Genomic DNA, 17858 nt, shown 5'->3' with positions numbered 1-17858 from the left:
AGGAAAGTGTCCAAACCAAAGGTAATTGGTCAGAAAATCTCCGGGCTTGTTATTTTCCGTCTGATGGCATGTATGTGCCTGTTAGGGCCGATGTTGTTTCTCTGATACAATCATCATAGGACACGAGGATGACAATAATAGGGTATTGCGATAAATAGCCAGCAATGCATTGTTCCAGGTCTAAAGAGATGTGATTTTCATAAACTCCCAGCAACCCAAAGCCTGGACGCACGGATGAGAGACAAGGAAGATGCAAAATGGCATTCCAGAGCATCCCTGCCACACACAGTCATCGTCGGGGGATCCTTCAGCATAAAAACATAATCCAAAAGAGCTGGAAGTTGGATTCGGGTGCAATCCTATAGTTTTGTTTATTGTTCATCAGAGGCGTCATGAGGAAGCTTTCACATCATTTCCTTGTGCATCTTCCCATCGACATATTCCAACGCCACCTCCCATCCCAAACGCAGAGTTTAGAACAATACATTAGGTTGGTGTTTTAAAAACGGCAATAACGACGGCAGTATTGGCTGAAGAGCTGGGGGAAAACGCCAGCATCTTGTCTCCATTTGAAGTTCATAACCATCCCCCTCCCGTCCCGATATGGTTCCTCGCCACGTTCAAAGGAAGATGGAGCTTCCAGAATGGAAAAAATAAAAGGCACCGTGCGTAGGTTCGCCTATTTTCCTTCTTCGCAGGGTGTGATGGTCAGTCGGAGCGGCTGATGCTGTGGATCGTAATGTGATGGGGATGCTGATGTTGATGCTGCTCCCCTCTGATTCATCCTCGAAATGGTCGTTCTGCCGTGCGCATCAACACACGGCCCTTGTTTCCAAGGCGCGCTCTCGCCCAATCAAAATGATTCATTTACAAACGTCTCGCTGCCGTGCGCGCTCCTGCTCCATTCTCCTTTGGAGATTCCAAGTATCTGCTGGATTCTGACGGGCGCCGCTGTCCAAGGTGCTGATCTCTCGTCGTGACGTTTCACCTGCGTGTCAGTGGCACGCGGCGGGAAATATAAATGTGACCCTGGACCACAAAAGCAGTCTTAAGTAGCACGGGTATATTTGAAGCTATAGCCAATAATACATTGCATGGGTCAAAATGATCCATTTTTCTTTTATGCCAAAAATCATTATATTAAGTAAAGATCATGGTCCATGAAGATATTTAGTAAATATATAAAAACTTATTTTTTGATTAGTAATATGCATTGCTATTCATTTGGACAACTTTAAGGGGAGACACTACAGGCAAAAACATAGTTTTTTCATGCACCTGTCAAGTTTGAGATTTTGGGCTTTTTGTTTTTTTTCAGACTAGTGGAAAGAAAAAACCCAAAAGACACTGTTAAGTGTTTCTTTTACAGCAATTTATGTATTCGCGTCAATAAATTTCAATTACAGTATATATTTTTAAAGGCCAAGTTTTTTCTCATACACTTAGCCATAAATCTCCACTTCAGTAGCACTTGCACACACCAACGTTTACATTTTTATTTCTATCTTGAAGGTTTTTACAGAAGGAATTGTTCATATATCATTTGCTTGATTATATACAACATTTTATTCCCCCAAAATTGTGAAAATATATATATGCTTTTTTTGTCTAAGTATTTTCTGAATTATGGAGTGACAAAAATGAGATACACCAAATTCCTTCTGTAAATACATTTGACACTTATATGTTTAAAAAAATAAATAAACAAGAATTTTGAAATTGACTTCATCAGTGTTCAGATTTTTGTACTTGAAATTTGTGCAAATTTCAAGAAATAATGCCTCAAAACTTGTAATACAAAAAATGTTTGCAAATATCAATGTAATCAATCAGCTCAGTAAGGCGATAACAATTAGTTTTTTTTTTTTTTTACCCTATTCACCTGCAGTGTCTCACCTTAAAGGTAACTTTCTCGATATTTAATTTTTTTTGCACCCTCAGATTCCAGATTTTCAAATAGTTGTATCTCAGCCAAATATTGCCAAACCATACATCAATGGAAAGCTTATTTATTCAGCTTTTTCAAAAAAATAAAATAAAACATTTGACCCTTTTGACTGGTTTTGTGGTCCAGGGTCACAAATGAGCTTTACGGGTCAGTTCTGCTATGCAGCATCTCTTGAACTCTGCACAAAGTAGAAGCATATTTGCGAAGATTAAACCACATTTTCAAGCTCAGGCAAATTTATATTTTGCCTATTAAAAATGTGATGCTCTGCATAACAGGACTGACCCATATAACGACAGATTCATGGCTTTAGCTGATGGGTCAGCACTCTAATGCAGTTTATTGATTGAGATTCTTGTCAATTTCTGCCTTACCAGGGCGGCTCTAAAAATTGATCTTTCACACCCGGACATTGCATTTACTGCATGCTGTGTTAAGTAGCTACGACCTGGAAGAATGAAGTGATAATTGTTACTTTCATTACTGCCTAGTTGATGTACTACTGATACATGTTATAGCGCCACTGTATTAAATAAAGTATAAAAGAAGTGGTATATATGAAAAAAAAAGTGGTTAATGGTGGATGCATTAGCTCAGATCAATGAGGCCTACGACCAGTCAGTTCAAAAAAGAAAAATACAAAACCTGTGCTAACAGAAAAAAAACAACTTGATAAAAAGATTGAATCCAATATTTGGTAACAACGCAGAATGAGAAATTTAAGCAAAATTTTTTATTTTGCTGGTTGGTCATTTTTGACTATAGGAAAACATTGGGGAAAATATCACTTTGTGCGAGCTAAATGAGTTTTAGTCCAATCCAATAATATTAACTAACTTTTTTTGGGGGGGGGGGGGGGGGGGGGGATCCTCTCTGGGTCACAACATGAGGTTGATTTACTCACCCTATGTCATACCAAACCTGTATGACTTTCTTCCTTCTGTAGAACACACAATGATTTCTGATGGCATTGTACATAAACACACGCTTACATAACTTTGATCAATCCTCTACAGTTATAATGGACAGTGAGTCAGATCATAGTTGGCACTGAGCTGTCAAAATGATCCTCGCTGGTAGTACGGATCAATCTCCAATAAAGCATTATGTACATAGTTGATTTATTGTTATGGCATGACTATACTGCACAAAGGCATATAGTGTGTCCGTTCTGCACATCAATAATTGAACATTTGCAAAGTGAATGGACCCTTGCACATACATACTGAGACAAACACTTCCTGGGAAACATTTATTTGATAATGTTTTAATACCTTGCCCTCAGCAAAGAACACTAAATAGACACTCAAGAAACAATGCAAACACGTGAAAGCATTACTTATATACTGAAAAAGGTGCAATTTGATGTTACGGAGCTCCAAGGAGGAAGATGAGATCAGGCAAAGATAATCCAAAATAACAGTCTACTCAAAAACGTGTAAACTCTTTTTCAGGATTCTTTGATAGATAAAAAAGTTCAAAAGAACAGCATTTATTTTAAATCGATTTTTTTAATGTCACTTTTGGTCATTTTAATGCATCCTTGCTAAATAAAAGTATTAATTTCTTTAAAAAAAATGAAAAAAGAAAAGAAAAGCACTGACAGAACTCAGCCACTCACATCTAAATTTGATCCATCCAATCAACTTGCAGTTTACACAGAGCATTTACATTTGCTTTGATCATCACGTACCCACCTTCATGTCGCTTGAAACTTCTATGACTTTTCCCTGTGGAACACAAACAGTTATTATCATAACATCAAAGCTTCTCTTATACATACAATGAAAATGCATCCTGATCACTGTCGAGTTCAGCAGTAATTTTGCTTGGTTTAAAAAAACATCATGTTCAAACAAGATGTGTATCCATATCCCCTCGCACGCTAAATAAAAACCAATATACCACAAGTCTAACACATTTTAAACTCTATGACTTACTTTCTTTAATAATGGATTTGTTTCTTACAAACACGCACCTTTTCACTTAATAAGATGTTAACCGATGGACTGGAGTGCTGTGGATTACTGTGATGTTTTTATCAGCTGTTTGGACTATCATTCTGACGGCACCCATTCACTGCAAAGGATTGGTGAGCATACATTTCTTCAAATCTGTTCCAATGAAGAAACACCTTTGATGCCCCAAGAATGAGTAAATTCTCAGCAGATTTAATTTTTTTGAGCAAACTAAGCTTTGTCTAAACAGCTCAAGAGTTTAGAAAGCGCATAGGTTGCTTTCTAGCTTCGTCCTTTCCAAACAGGTCATCTGATGCTGACCAATTGGACCGTATGGTGTGTCTCATACAGCGAGGACACAGTACATGCTCGATGCTTGTTTCCCACAGACAGTCCAGCTGGTCCATCTTCATTTGCACTAACAACATGCATCTAGTCCGTTCCATTATTTATGCCGCTATTGACCCACTTGTCTCCCTCTTCTGATGAGAGAGATTACTCTTCCTGTTTGTCCGACTGGATCACAATCAGCTCCTTTATCTGTCCTCATCAGACTCGCCCAACAAATATGGCATTCGTCATAGACGATAACACCTCATAGGTCAGGATGGAGAGAGAGAGATGTTTTCCCATTGCTGATCATCACACTCCATATGTTGCACTTCTACATTTAGGCTTTTGCTAAGGCTGCTCCTCAAAAATCTCATAGACCTTTTGCTATATTGGTCTCTAGACAGGTGGTCAGACCGGTTTGTGCATATGGACGCTTGTGGAAAGAAGTGAGAACTGGCAAATGTCCCAACAAGGAGTCTAAGTGTGCTGACAGGATGGGGGGGTTTGCTTTGCTGAGCGTGTCCGAAATCCTGTTGACCGGAAATTCAAGGAAACCAGACACCTTACAGTGCACATTTTACTTACATAAGCGACCGACAGCACAGAAAGAGAAAAAAATAAGCCTTCAAGAATTGAAATGTTAAAGAAAAATACAGTTAAATTATTGAAAATAAAATGTTTAAAATATTAAACTTCAAAAATGATGCATTTTGTATCTAATTTAAACACTGAACTGTAATATTAAAATGCACTGTTGTTCCATTTTAAATTCAGCTGATGTGTTTATCCATGGAGTGCTTTCAGCTGTGAACCATGAGATCTATTTGCTGTGGCCACTGGCAACATTTATTGATGCACTGAAGCTCATCACTGCAAATGTGCTGATAATTTGCAGATGATAAGGTGGTAAGATGCAGCTCAAAGATTCAACAAGTACAGAATGGTATTATTTGAAGGATACTGCAGACATTTATTTTATGCTTACCTTTAATTGAGTCTATGGTATGAATATAGCTGCTTCTAAAGTGGTTAAAAACCTCTATCTGACATTATTCACAATATAGCACATCCTCAGTTATTTTATCTTCAATTTTGTTCAATTTATTCAGTTTGAGGGGTCATACACAACTTCAAATATTCAGATTTTGTATAAACCAGTGACATTTTGACATTATATACAAGTATTTATTAATTTAAATAAGATTTTATTTCTATATTTCCTGATCATTTTAAATTTAAGTTGAACTAATTCTGTTATGTGCTCTTGTCATTTTTACTCTTTTTTTCCATTATATTCAGTTTGAGGGGTCATGCTCAACTTCTGATTTTACGTAGTGCAATTTCAGCATTTTACTTGCATTTATTAATAATTTGAATTCGCTTTTATTTGTATAGTTTCAGCTCCTTTTAAATGGAAGTTTAAATTTGAGTAATTTTGTCATGTGCGTTTACCATTTTGACTTTTTTCCAATATATTCAGTTTGAGGGTTCTATGTTGTGATTTTGTATGAACCAGTGCTATTTTAGCATTTTTTCTATACTAGTATTTATTGATAATTTGAATTAGTTTTGTGAATTTTAATTTGGTTTTAAATTTTAATTTAGGTTTTAGCAATTTGTCGTGATTGCCATTTTTAACTATTAAATATTTTGATTATTTATATTATTATATATTTTATTTCGGTTTAATTTGTAGTAATTTTTAAACTTTTTCTAAAGTTCTAATTTGTCTATATCTCATTTTAGTTTTGATCTAATATTTACATATTTTATTTCAGCAAATTATTCAGAAAACTATTTTAATAGTTTTAGTTAACAATAACCTGATGTGTGACCCTGGAGCACAAAACCAGTCTTAAGTCGCTGGGGTATATTTGTAGCAATAGCCAAAAATACATTGTGTGGGTCAAAATTATTGATTTTTCTTTTATGCCAAAAATTATTAGGATATTAAGTAAAGATCATGTTAAATTAATATATTTTGTAAATTTCTTACCATAAAACTTCATTTTTGATTAGTAATATGCATTGCTAAGAACTTAATTTGGACAACTTTAAAGGCGATGTTGTCAATATTTAGATTTTTTTGCACCCTCAGATTCCAGATTTTCAAATAGTTGTATCTCAGCCAAATATTGTCCTATCCTAACAAACCATACATCAATGGAAAATGTATTTATTCAGATTTTGAAAAATTGACACACAAGACTGGTTTTGTGGGCCAGGGTCACATATATGTTTGAATTGTGGATTACAAACACTATACATGCACCGAATAAGCTCTAAAAGCAAAGCTTTTACCTTTTGACCGGGTGTTGCTTTTTTGGTCCTAAATAGTATCTAGATCAGGGGTGCCCAAACTATGTCCTGGAGGACCGGTGTCCTGCAGAGTTTAGCTTCAACCCCAATTAAACACACCTGAAGCAGCTACTCAAGCTCTTACTAGGCATGCTAGAAACTTCCCAGCAGGTGTGTTGAGGCAAGTTGGAGCTAAAGTCTACAGGACACCGGCCCTCCAGGACAGAGTTTGGGCACCCCTGATCTAGATGCAGCATTTTGTTGTTTTTATTCCAGTGGGCACCACTAGAGGGCAGTGCATTTTGATGTCCAAAGACACTTGCCTAAAACCACCTTATAAATGACTTCATCCATGATATAAAGAACTACACAACCATGGGCACAATATAAATCAGTAGACACACAGCACAAAGCTTGTTGTTGATGCTGGAAGTTAAAGTGGAGATTTACACAAACAGATCTTTTACCTCTGAGAGACATTATAACAGCAAATTTACCCTTACAGCAACCTAACAGTGTTCGTCTCTCACAAGGGGAAGATAACATTGTTTACAGTGGAATATTTTTTCAGACCTAGTATGAATCATTTTACACACTCCTGCAATCCTACACAAGTTGCATAATCTAAATATAACAGACTAGTGTAAATTGTTTACAAGAAAGAAAAAAAACCCACCTCTACACTGAATACAAAGTAAGGAGCTGGAGAAAAAACATCCTCAAGTCTTTTTTAGGATTATCCTCATGTCACAATGGATTATTGATTATGAAAATAAATATTCTGTACCACTAGTGCGTATAAACTCAATATGTAACACCTGCTGTTGTTGGTGAGTTCCAGTAAAAGCAATGACAACAAATGACAGTTAGTTTTGATATTCTAATACAGTGGTTGTCAAGTGATTTGTTGTGACCTACTTTGGGGGAAAACAATGCTAATTACAAATAATAAAAATTCACAATGCACATAATTGTGTACATGTAAAATACATGCAAAATAAACAGGTATATCAAGTTTTTAAATGCAGAAGAGACCGTTCCCATATCTTTTGATGATGACGTCAAAGGCTGTGTGTCCTCTACTCTGCCCTGATTCTCAAAAGCCATGAACAAAATTGTGCAAGGTAAAACAACAGCCATTAAGGAATAGTTCACCCAAAAATGAAAATTTGATGAAAATGTACTCACCCTCAGGACATCCAAGATGTAATCTAGTTTAGATCCTGTGCAGTGAATGGGTGCCGTCAGAATGAGAGTCCAAACAGCTGATAAAAACACTACAACATTGGTTTTGGACTACTTTCACTTGGAAACAGAGCTTGATCTGTTCCTGTTTCTCTCCTAATTCAGACGAGAAAATGTTTTCAATGGAAAAGGCAATATTATGGATAGACATGTTAATGTAGGATTTGTTTCTTACAAATATGCAGCTTTTCACTGCACAAGAGGTTAACTGATGGACTGGAATCATGTGGATTACTGTGATGTTTTTATCAGCTGTTTTAACTCATTCTGACGGCACCCATTCACTGCTGAGCAATTGATAAATTAACTCATCTTGGACGGCCTCAGGGTGAGTAAATTTTCAGCATATCTTCATTTTTGGGTGAACTATTCCTTTAAAAATGGGTTTGATGCTGTTAGGGCCACCGCTTGATGTTAAATGTAAAATCATGAGTGTTGTAGCAAAACCAGTTAAGGAGCACGACTGAGAGAACACAATTAAAAAGAGAGAGAATTTCACAGGTATTGATCTAAGAATATTTAATTGGAAAAGTCAGTTTCAAAAATACAAGGCAGATCCAGGGAAAATGGTGCTTACAGCTCACCGAGTCGGGTACTGCGGCCTTCTCACAACGGCAATAAATAACTACTACAGCACAGACATTGATTTCACCTCTTCAAAATCCATCAGTGCAACACACTCATAATACCATGACCAAGTGAAGCAGAACACATTTAAGCTGTACCGAGTGATGGTTCAGTGTTCCCATTTTCTCAATCATGTGGGGCAGAAACTAAAGCAGTTAAAAGAACACTTCACTTTTTTTGGAAATAGGCTCATTTTACAACTCCCCTAGAGTTAAACAGTTGATTTTTTACCATTTTTGAATCCATTCAGCCGATCTCCAGGTCTGGTGGTAGCACTTTTAGCTTAGCTTAGCATAGATCATTGAATCGGATTAGACCATTAGCATTTGGTCATCAAAAATGACTAAAGAGTTTTGATAATTTCCCTATTTAGGGGAGTTGTAAAATGAGCCTATTTCCAAAAAAAGTGTTCCTTTAAGACTGTGCGTATTAGCCAGTATGTTCCACTATTAATATGAATATACAAATTAACACAAGAACATAACATGGACATATGGAATTAACATATGTGTGTTACAAATGATCTACTACAATAACAATGATCAACATTGCAAAAAACGCACACTTTAATGGCAACTTAACACTATTAGCACAAAACAGGAAAAAAATATAAATCGCAATGACAAGAAACAGAGAGATGTTTGGCAAAACACAAAATAAGAAGGGTTTAACTGCAATGGCACAGTATTCAGTGCTAGAATTATGGACCTGATGCCGTTAGTACTTTTTAAGATTAGCTGGAAAGAAGCGATACATGATTGCAAATGCAAAAACTGCAAGTTAGTGCATGAGTACGTGGCTTAAACCAAGCCGACAGATAACTGAGTAAATGGCACGCCGAGATTATTTCAACAAACATCCACAAAATAAACTTAAGATATTAAAACACTAAATCCACGAGTAATACTAAGCTTCGAAGGAAATGGAGAACTTAAAAAGTCCAGTGAGAGTAGCGAGACCCGGCTGAGGCGGGAGGATCTCTGTGGTTTAAATAAGGATGGAAAAGAATCGGTAAATCGCTGAACGTCGACCCTATCACGGTAAAGACTATGTACAACAGGAGGGCAGCAGTCCATCGGCAGGGGAAATCCTCCCATTCACATGGCTCAGTTACACAAGTGTTTTTAAATATTCACTTACTGCGTCTAATTCCTAAACTAATATCCCATAGGCTGGACTGGTCACCTCATCGAGACGGACTTCATATAGCATTGCATAAAACTCAGGTGTTTTTCAGGCCTGCACTCATTCAAAGCGGACCTGGAAGTGATTTTCCTGGGAGATATGTTACAGAGTTTCACCTTGACTAACTGATACTAAACATTAACATAGTTTATGTAGGTTAACTTTCCATTACACTGAAACTACAGGGACCATATTGCCACTACACACCTGGTTATGTGTACATACGTGAGCTGACTGTATCACAAGAAACTGAGGCTATGAACATGCAGACGTCGATGGCTTTACATTGCAGATTTTCGGTTTGCATACAGAAAACAGGAAGAGTTTCTCACATCAAGGATGGGGGAAGTGCCAGAACGAGCACCCTATCATACATGATACCTCCTCCTGCTGGTTTAAATTAGCCCTCTGCAGACCTTGAGTGGAAAATGGGTCAGATCTATCGTCAGAATAGATGTGTTTGTATCTAGTGTGTTCTGAACCGGGTGTGCAGATGTGAGTTTGTTGTGGGGATCAGTGGTTACGTTCTGCATTTAATACTTTAAATGTCTCTTGGTGCGCTCCACTCTACCTGTGCAAAAGGGAACTGGAATAGCTGGACTACACTAAACATAGTTTAGGAGAGACGGTTTGAGAGACTATAAGAATGCACTGGGGTTCGCTCTCGGGTCCTTTTGGTTTCTGTAGCGCATGGCCAGCCAAACTCCTAAGATCTGAGACAAAGGACAGAAACAAAGTTAGGTTAGAAACACAATACTGGAGTATTATTAGGGGTGCACATAAGTGGCACGCAGGTGTGCATGCTCGACCACAATAAAAAATGCGCTGTGCCCGCTCATTTGCATACTGACATGGTTGACAGCTGTTAATTACAGACTGTCCCATTGACTGCCAAGTAAATACCACTGTCAAGGCACAGAAAAGTATAAAAAACATAGTCAAAATAGTCCATCTGCCATCAGTGGTTCAATCTGAATTTTATGAAGCGACGAGAATACTTTTTGTATTAATACTTTGTCATCAGTAATGCATGGATACATATTGAACGTTTATTTACGCTGATTTGAACGAAAAATGCGCATCAATGCGTTACTGATGACAGAGAATAGCGTACGTACTTTGCATCCATCGGATGATTTCCAAAATGAGGCTATGCTGACACAGAGAGAAAGAGACGAGATGAATTGTTGAATAAAATGTCATTATTTTTTTATCTTCTTTGCGTACAAAAAGTATTCTCGTCGCTTCATAAAATTCAGATTGAACCACTGATGGCAAATGGACTATTTTGACTATGTTTTTTTTATACTTTTCTGTGCCTTGACAGTGGTATTTACTTGGCAGTCAATGGGACAGTCACAAGCCTCCCGGTTTTCATCCAAAATATCTTAAATTGTGTTCCGAACAAAGCTTTTACGGTTTTGGAACGACATGGGGGTAAGTGATTAATGACTAAATTTGCATTTTGGGGTGGAGTATCCCTTTAATGGTTCACATTATATGCAGTGTGAGGACCAAACCAAATCTCCAGGTGCTCTTATGAGACCCAGGCTGAAAAACTTATGTGCACCATTGAGTACAATAGCTATAAAAAGCAAAAAGTCATGCAAGTTCATGTGCTAAAGTAACTGCATCATTTTAGGCAAATTAACACTTCAATGCATGGCTGAAAGTCTTATTTATATAAGCAATAAGAGATCAATGTTCAATTTTTCATAATAATAATAATAATATATTGTAATATTGCATTCTAAATTAATAAATGTATTCTGCTAAATTAATAAAAATGTTTTTAATTAAAACAAAGGTCAAATTAAAAAATTAAAACAAAAATTTTAAAATTAAATAAACGTAAAGGATTAGTTCACCCAAAAATGAAAATTCTCTACAGGAAGCCTTTATTCACCCCCCAGAGCCGTGTGAGGCTCACTTTATTTCATATCTTCTGGACAGTTGACAAAAAGCACCCACTTACCCCCATTGTAAAGCTTGGAGGGGCCGGGATAATTTTTAACCCTAACTCCGATTGGATTCGTCTAAAAGAAGAAAGTCATATACACCTAGGATGCTTTGAGTGAGTAAAACATGGGCTCATTTTCATTTTTGGGTGAACTAACCCTTTAAGTACTAAAATAAAAAATACAAAAGCACAGAACAAAATTACGAAAACAAACTAAAATTAAAATAAAACTGAAAATATAAAAATAAAAGCTAATTCAATATATTAATAAATCCAATAATAACAACAATTACTGAAGAATTTGACTCAATGTAATATTCAACTAATGTATAGTCTAATGTCTGTATATTTTACAACAACTTTGAATGTGGTTAATGCAATCAGAGTTTACATAAAGTGTAAACTGTTTTAAAATGACTCATTCCCTAGAATATTTTTCTTAAAGTCTCAAAGTCATGTACTTGTTGAGTATGTAGGATATTATTTTACACTTAATTTTTATTTTTTTTTATCTCATGCAACTAAATGAAGAGTAAAGGATGGAAAGGAGCTCTAAATGTGGAACTGAAACTTTACATGTATTTCATCCTTCTAATGATGGGAAATGTAGCAGGTCACATTCTTAATTACAAATCATAACAATCTATTCCGACCAAGATTCTCTAACTGACAAGCCCTCAGCTTGCAAAGTCAGGCCACAAAAGAAGTCCAGATCTCCCACTAGTAACCACCACTTTGCTCTGCTGTTCACTTGTGTGATCTGAACTAACCTCTGTAAAGCTAAAAAAGAGGCCGACTCCTCCAAGGATCTTCAAAGCTTCTGATGAATGTTGGAGCATCTTTTCACCACAAGTGAGGCAAGAGGTTTTTTTTGAACATGGCTGCATGAAAAGAAAACAGGGTGTTCATCTCTCATTTTTCACATTTGGTTAACTCAGCATCCACAATCGCAGCGACATGTTACAATCAGATACAAGCGCTCCATTCATTCATAACTACTTTATCTGTTCAATAATGTGTCAAAAATCCAAAATAAATAAAAAAATGGAACAAGGATGTATTCTTACAGATTCACAGAGGTATAAGTCAGTCACAAACACTGCCTGGTTCTGCGTATTGTTGAACAGGCCACAGCAGTCCAGCTTGTTCTCAAGGCTGATTCTTGTGTCGTTACTCATCAATCTCCAAGATGAGCCCAGCAGCTTCTCCTGTTTTGGTAATGTGACAAGACAAATACCAGGAATCACACTCAAACAACTGTGCAACAACAACAACAAGAGCTTTGAAAAAAAGTTCATTAGGATTACCTGTTGACCCTGGTTCATGGCCAGACAAGAACAGGAAACTCCAAACTGGAAGAGGAACACAATGAAGAGAATGACCATGTACTGTGGAAAAGCAGCTGTGGTCAAGGACTACACAACATTCAGATGGGAGAATTTAGACTTGCCATTTTATGGGCATTGAATTACAAAAAAACAGGCAGTACAAAGGCTTCTAAAAGATACAAAGAAAAGCATGACTTGGTGATGATGGACGGCTCCAATGAGTCCCACAATGGCGATCAGCAGCAGAAAGAAGCCCACGGCAATCACGCCACCGATGATGTGGATGCTGGAGACAATGCCAAAGCCTTTCCCCCATGCTGCTACGACAATCAACAGGAGACCCACCAGCTGAGGACGAAAAACAGACCAATCTGAAATGTGTCACAACCTTACAATACGTAAGATTGTATGAAAATGCTATATTGTGCTAAAAGTCAACATGAAATGACATTCACAACCCATTTTACTTCCATAATGTGACATATTTCCAAGTTAAACAAGATACTTAAAGAGAAAAAAATTAGGTAGGGATTGATTTTTACTTAAGTTTATTAAAATCATCAAATCAAATCCAATAAAAATACTATACTGGCATGGTTCTAATAAACTTTAATTTTAAATTAATTCGTTTTAATTTTTTTAACTTTCAGTTTAACTTACAATTTAGCCATAGAATTGACTAAAATAACAAACTAAAGGCTAAATGCTAACCAAACAAAACTAAATAAAACAAATAAAAACAAAATACAAATTTGACTGAAAAAAACAATCAAATAAAACCAATCAAAATTAAACAAAACAAAAGAAATAATGACTAAAAAAAACTATAAATAAAACAAAAGTAAAATTCAAACCAAACAAAATTAAATTGAATTAAACAAACAAAAAAAAAAGATATACACTGGCAAAACAATTCTCAAATAAAATAAGTTACGATTCTTTTGTTGCTTGCAAATATCCTTTTGAAATGGCAAATTATGAATTAATACCATGACTGAGGTGAGACCCTTGAGTAAGGCACCGAACCCCCAACTGCTCCCTGGGCGCCGCAGCATTGGCTGCCCACTGCTCCAGGTGTATGTTCACTACTGTGTGTACACTTGGATGGGTTAAATGCAGAGCACAAATTCTGAGTATGGGTCACCATACTTGGCCACACACCACTTCCCTTTCCCCCTTTCCCTGATGGAAAAAGATGCCTTTTATCCCCAGATGGTGTAGTTACAACTACCAACAGTGGCTTACTGGGCATGGCCTCCATATGGCCATGTAGTTGGAGAAAAGGACTTGAAAGAAATTCACTGATGAATCATTCACAATAAGTAAATAGGGCCAATTTTAATTTCATGTTGACTTTAGGTGATGTCTACAGTTGTTAAAACCATGGGAATTTTGCAGCATCTAAAGATGACTACATTACATTTCGTATAACTCATTACAACTACTGTAACAGAGACATAAAGCACAACTCACATGCTATTACACTTCTAAAATGTGTATTACACACAATTTCTATCAGCTAAACTGTGACTAGGGTCAATCTACAGTTTAAGGGATTGTCTGGAATCTATATAACTCAAAGCAAAGGGCAGCAGCATAAAGATTGTAGGTCCAGAGAGCAACATGTGTCTCAACATAACCTTACCGAACATCATATCACTGGTCAAACCAAAAGCCGACTGAACAATGTGCACACAGTTCCTCCCTTAAATGCCAGCATGAGGGGTATGATCATTACAGCGTTATAGAGAACATTGTGAACCAAAACAAAAACCGAACAGCAAATGATGATAACCCTGACGTTTCCATTCAAAATCCATATTTAATCAATAATTATACAGCACACTCATAACAAAAGCAGTCCCTGTGGAAACACCTTTACCTTTAAGCCTTTGGGTTACTAGCATAGCACAGATCTTTAACCACTAGACTACACCACCCAAAGTCATTTGGCAACACCTTCTCATTTACAGATCTGACTGAGTGCAAAGTCTTTTATTTTTGGCTAAGTGTGACACCATGATTTTTAACCCAGTATTGTCATCTCTCGTGTGAGTCAGAGGCATAATGGAAGTATGATCAGTGACATTTGAGTTTTGACAGATACACACATAAAGCTGCCAAACAAAAATCTTCCAGGGTAATCAATAGTGAAATAGACACAAATACATATGTTTAGCGTAATTAAGCAATACACTTGTTCCTAGAGAAGACGAGTAAATGAAAACAGATTACACAAACATAAGGGCAGTTATGCAACACTGGATGGCGAAACATCATTCAGAAGATTCGTCTACAAACAATGTAAAAAATCTTAATCTTAACACTTCAAACCGATCTTTTTATTCCTTAATGAAATTAAAACTAGAAGGTTTTGTTTAACTAGTAACGTTACCGCCTATGAAGATAAGCAGCTACCGATAGCTAGAAAACAAAGACCTCAGCTATGACCGAACAACAGACACCTTTATATTAAATACAAATATGGTAAAATATTCATAACACCCCTTAAATTCAGTACAGATTGTAAAATAAAGTGAACTAAATGTTTTTTATACCGGATTAGCCGTTGCTAACGGGCTAACTGAGCTAAATATTCATGTATGTGCGACTCACCATATAAACTACATTTAGCGAACAGAGGGCGTTTTTCGAGCACGTAAATCCTCCGCAAACCATGTTGATTCTTCGGGCATTTACCGGTGAGATGAAATGATGTGCTACAGATGTTGTTTTCGCAGCTGTGAGTATGCTACAAGCTGTTCTTCTTCTCTTGTGGTGAGCAGCAGCACCGAGCAGTGGCGATGTCCGATTCATGAACGAATCGTTCATTTGAGTCGAATCTTTTTTATGAATCAACTGAACTAGTTCGCAAAACAGTCTGAATCGCTCCTAGCTCGTGGGGCCGGTTGCATAAAACGTCTAGTCTAGTCTTAAAAGTCTATTTTTTTATTCGTTGAGAATGGTCAAAATTTTGGTTGCATAAAAATTTGAATTAGTCTAAAAATAAAACTGATTATTCCTAGCTAACTGCAAATTGGTCAGACTAGTTCTTAAAGACACTATCTTAACATAGAGGTTAACTAGTTTATGCAACTGGCCCTGGAGTCAGCGACTAAATGGAAATTTCCATTGTTATATTTTGGTTCTAAATAACTATATTTCAATAGCTGAATCACTGCTGCAACAAACTGAACTAATGCACATGTAATTACCATACCTACTCTTGTTATTAAAACTGAAATAAAACATTATAAACAGAAATGTGTTCCTATATACAGAAACGTTTCTAGATGATGTACGCCGGAATGTCAAGGGACTACGTGATGACGCAAGTAGGTCATGAAATAAAGGAATAAGTGAATCGTTTTAATTGATTCTTTGATAAGAATCGTTCGAAAGAACTGATTCATCTCTAGCTGAACCTGCCGGTGACGTCAATCGCAACCGCAGACCCTCTAGCGGCAGAACTTCACGCGCTTTAGGAGAGAGAATGTCCTAATCTTTACCATGAACATTTTCGTTGACATAAAACCTACCACATAAAAAATAGACAAATAACAGCCGGGATATCCAAAATGTTAAATCATTAAAAAAAAAAAAATAATAATAATAATAATCCATATTCAAGGGGAAAAACCCAGAGGTGGCTTCCCTTTCTTATCTTAATATTTATTTTTAATGAAGGAAGTGTTTAAAATTAATATAATATCCATTTAATATAATAACATGCATTAAATGAGTATTTCCAAAATTTAAGCACAAAAACCGCGCATTATCATAATGTAGTTCGCTGTTAATTATCCCACAGAAGCCATCATACTCATTTTATTAAAAACCTTAAGCATCTTGAAGACATAATCAGGGACGGTTTCACAGTAAATTTGCCCACCTGTCCGCAAACATGCATGCTTCATGAAAGATAAGGCAAGTATTTTATAGCACACTAAGTGATCATTTTAATGCTTAACGTGAATTTGTTTATGACTGATATTTAAACAACCAGCGCTGAAGTGACGCTTGTGTGCTGCTTAAACATCATTGGCTGAACAGAGTAGCAACAAACAACGTCACACTTCAGCCCCGCCCTCTGTCGTCACGGGCGCATGAGACGCAAGATGCTGCATTGAGGACTGATGATAAAGACAGGCCCATATTCTGATTCAGACACTATGAATCCCCGAAGACACTATGAAATTTATATTTAGGTACGTTTTTACATCTCATGCGAGAAATTCTCATAAATGCCAATTATTACTTTATGTTTTATGGAATTGTGTAGGGTAGGCTGAGGCTAATTGGCACACATTTCAGTCCAGTTACTATTTCTCAGGATAGGTTTATTTCTGAATGTCAGTTTATGTATAGGCACATTACAATTTTTAGTACAAAATAAAGCGATATGTTGACACTGTATATGAAATATAAAATTCAAAGCATAATTTAAGCCAATAACAGATATTATAAATATTAAATTAAGTCATTTTTTAGGTAATAATGATAAAACTTGTAACACTTATATTGTCCCAGATATTAATGCAAAAAATTAACCCCAATTTACCTTATAGTATAATCATAATAAGTGGTCATAATAGGAACATACTATTAAATAGCCTATTATATGAAATATAAAAAAAAAAAACAATTATATATTAATTGATTATTATATCATTAAAAATATAGAATATTAAAACAATCTGCCCTGAGATAACCTTTATGAAAAATACCCTTGTCTTACAAACCTCTTTTTATCAGTGGTATCGTAATATGTTTTTTCCCCCATATCAGTTCTGAGGTTTTATCATTGCAGCTCTAAATCTGAAAATAAATGTATGTCTTTTTGAAACCTTATTTGCAGTTTGAAACCAAAGTCTTATTATTTTTTGTAACGGTTGCCTTCAATTTACCACAAAATCCTGTTTGCGAGAAAGCAGCCTATGAGATGGTGACACTTTTTAAAATCAGGAAGTGAATTC

The 17858-nt window shown here is 36.2% G+C and overlaps 1 protein-coding gene across 4 annotated transcripts; it reads right to left on the bottom strand.

Annotated features, from left to right (window-relative positions):
- Positions 1-8278: 8278 nt before the first annotated feature.
- Positions 8279-15697, bottom strand: LOC306859582 (tetraspanin-31). 4 transcript variants are annotated; one of them, XR_013783312.1, is made up of 7 exons: positions 15499-15697; positions 13063-13230; positions 12862-12942; positions 12622-12762; positions 12325-12435; positions 9008-10307; positions 8279-8597 (listed from the first exon to the last, which is right to left on the bottom strand). XR_013783312.1 is itself a non-coding variant. In XM_079400681.1 (6 exons), the coding sequence occupies exons 1-6, from the start codon at positions 15559-15561 to the stop codon at positions 10233-10235; spliced, it is 639 nt and encodes a 212-aa protein (XP_079256807.1). In that variant the 5' UTR covers positions 15562-15697; the 3' UTR covers positions 8286-10232. The 4 variants fall into 4 exon arrangements, 2 of the variants coding, with proteins under 2 accessions (XP_079256807.1, XP_079256808.1); XR_013783313.1 differs by having other exon boundaries at positions 8289-8597; positions 12862-12906; positions 13078-13230; positions 15499-15660; XM_079400681.1 differs by having other exon boundaries at positions 8286-10307.
- Positions 15698-17858: the final 2161 nt, after the last annotated feature.

The sequence above is a fragment of the Barbus barbus genome (assembly GCF_936440315.1).
Source record: "Barbus barbus genome assembly, chromosome: 40".
In the NCBI taxonomy this organism is placed as follows: domain Eukaryota; kingdom Metazoa; phylum Chordata; class Actinopteri; order Cypriniformes; family Cyprinidae; genus Barbus; species Barbus barbus.
Note: the sequence above shows the minus strand (reverse complement) of the source record. Positions and strands in the feature narration are given on the sequence as shown.

Coding starts and splice junctions, on each gene's coding strand:
- LOC306859582 (XM_079400681.1), bottom strand. CDS start 15,561: ATGGTTTGCGGAGGATTTACGTGCTCGAAAAACGCCCTCTGTTCGCTA. Junction 13,231..15,498: donor CGCTAAATGTAGTTTATATG/GTGAGTCGCACA, acceptor TTTCGTCCTCAG/CTGGTGGGTCTCCTGTTGAT. Junction 12,943..13,062: donor ACCAAGTCATGCTTTTCTTT/GTATCTTTTAGA, acceptor GCTTTTCCACAG/TACATGGTCATTCTCTTCAT.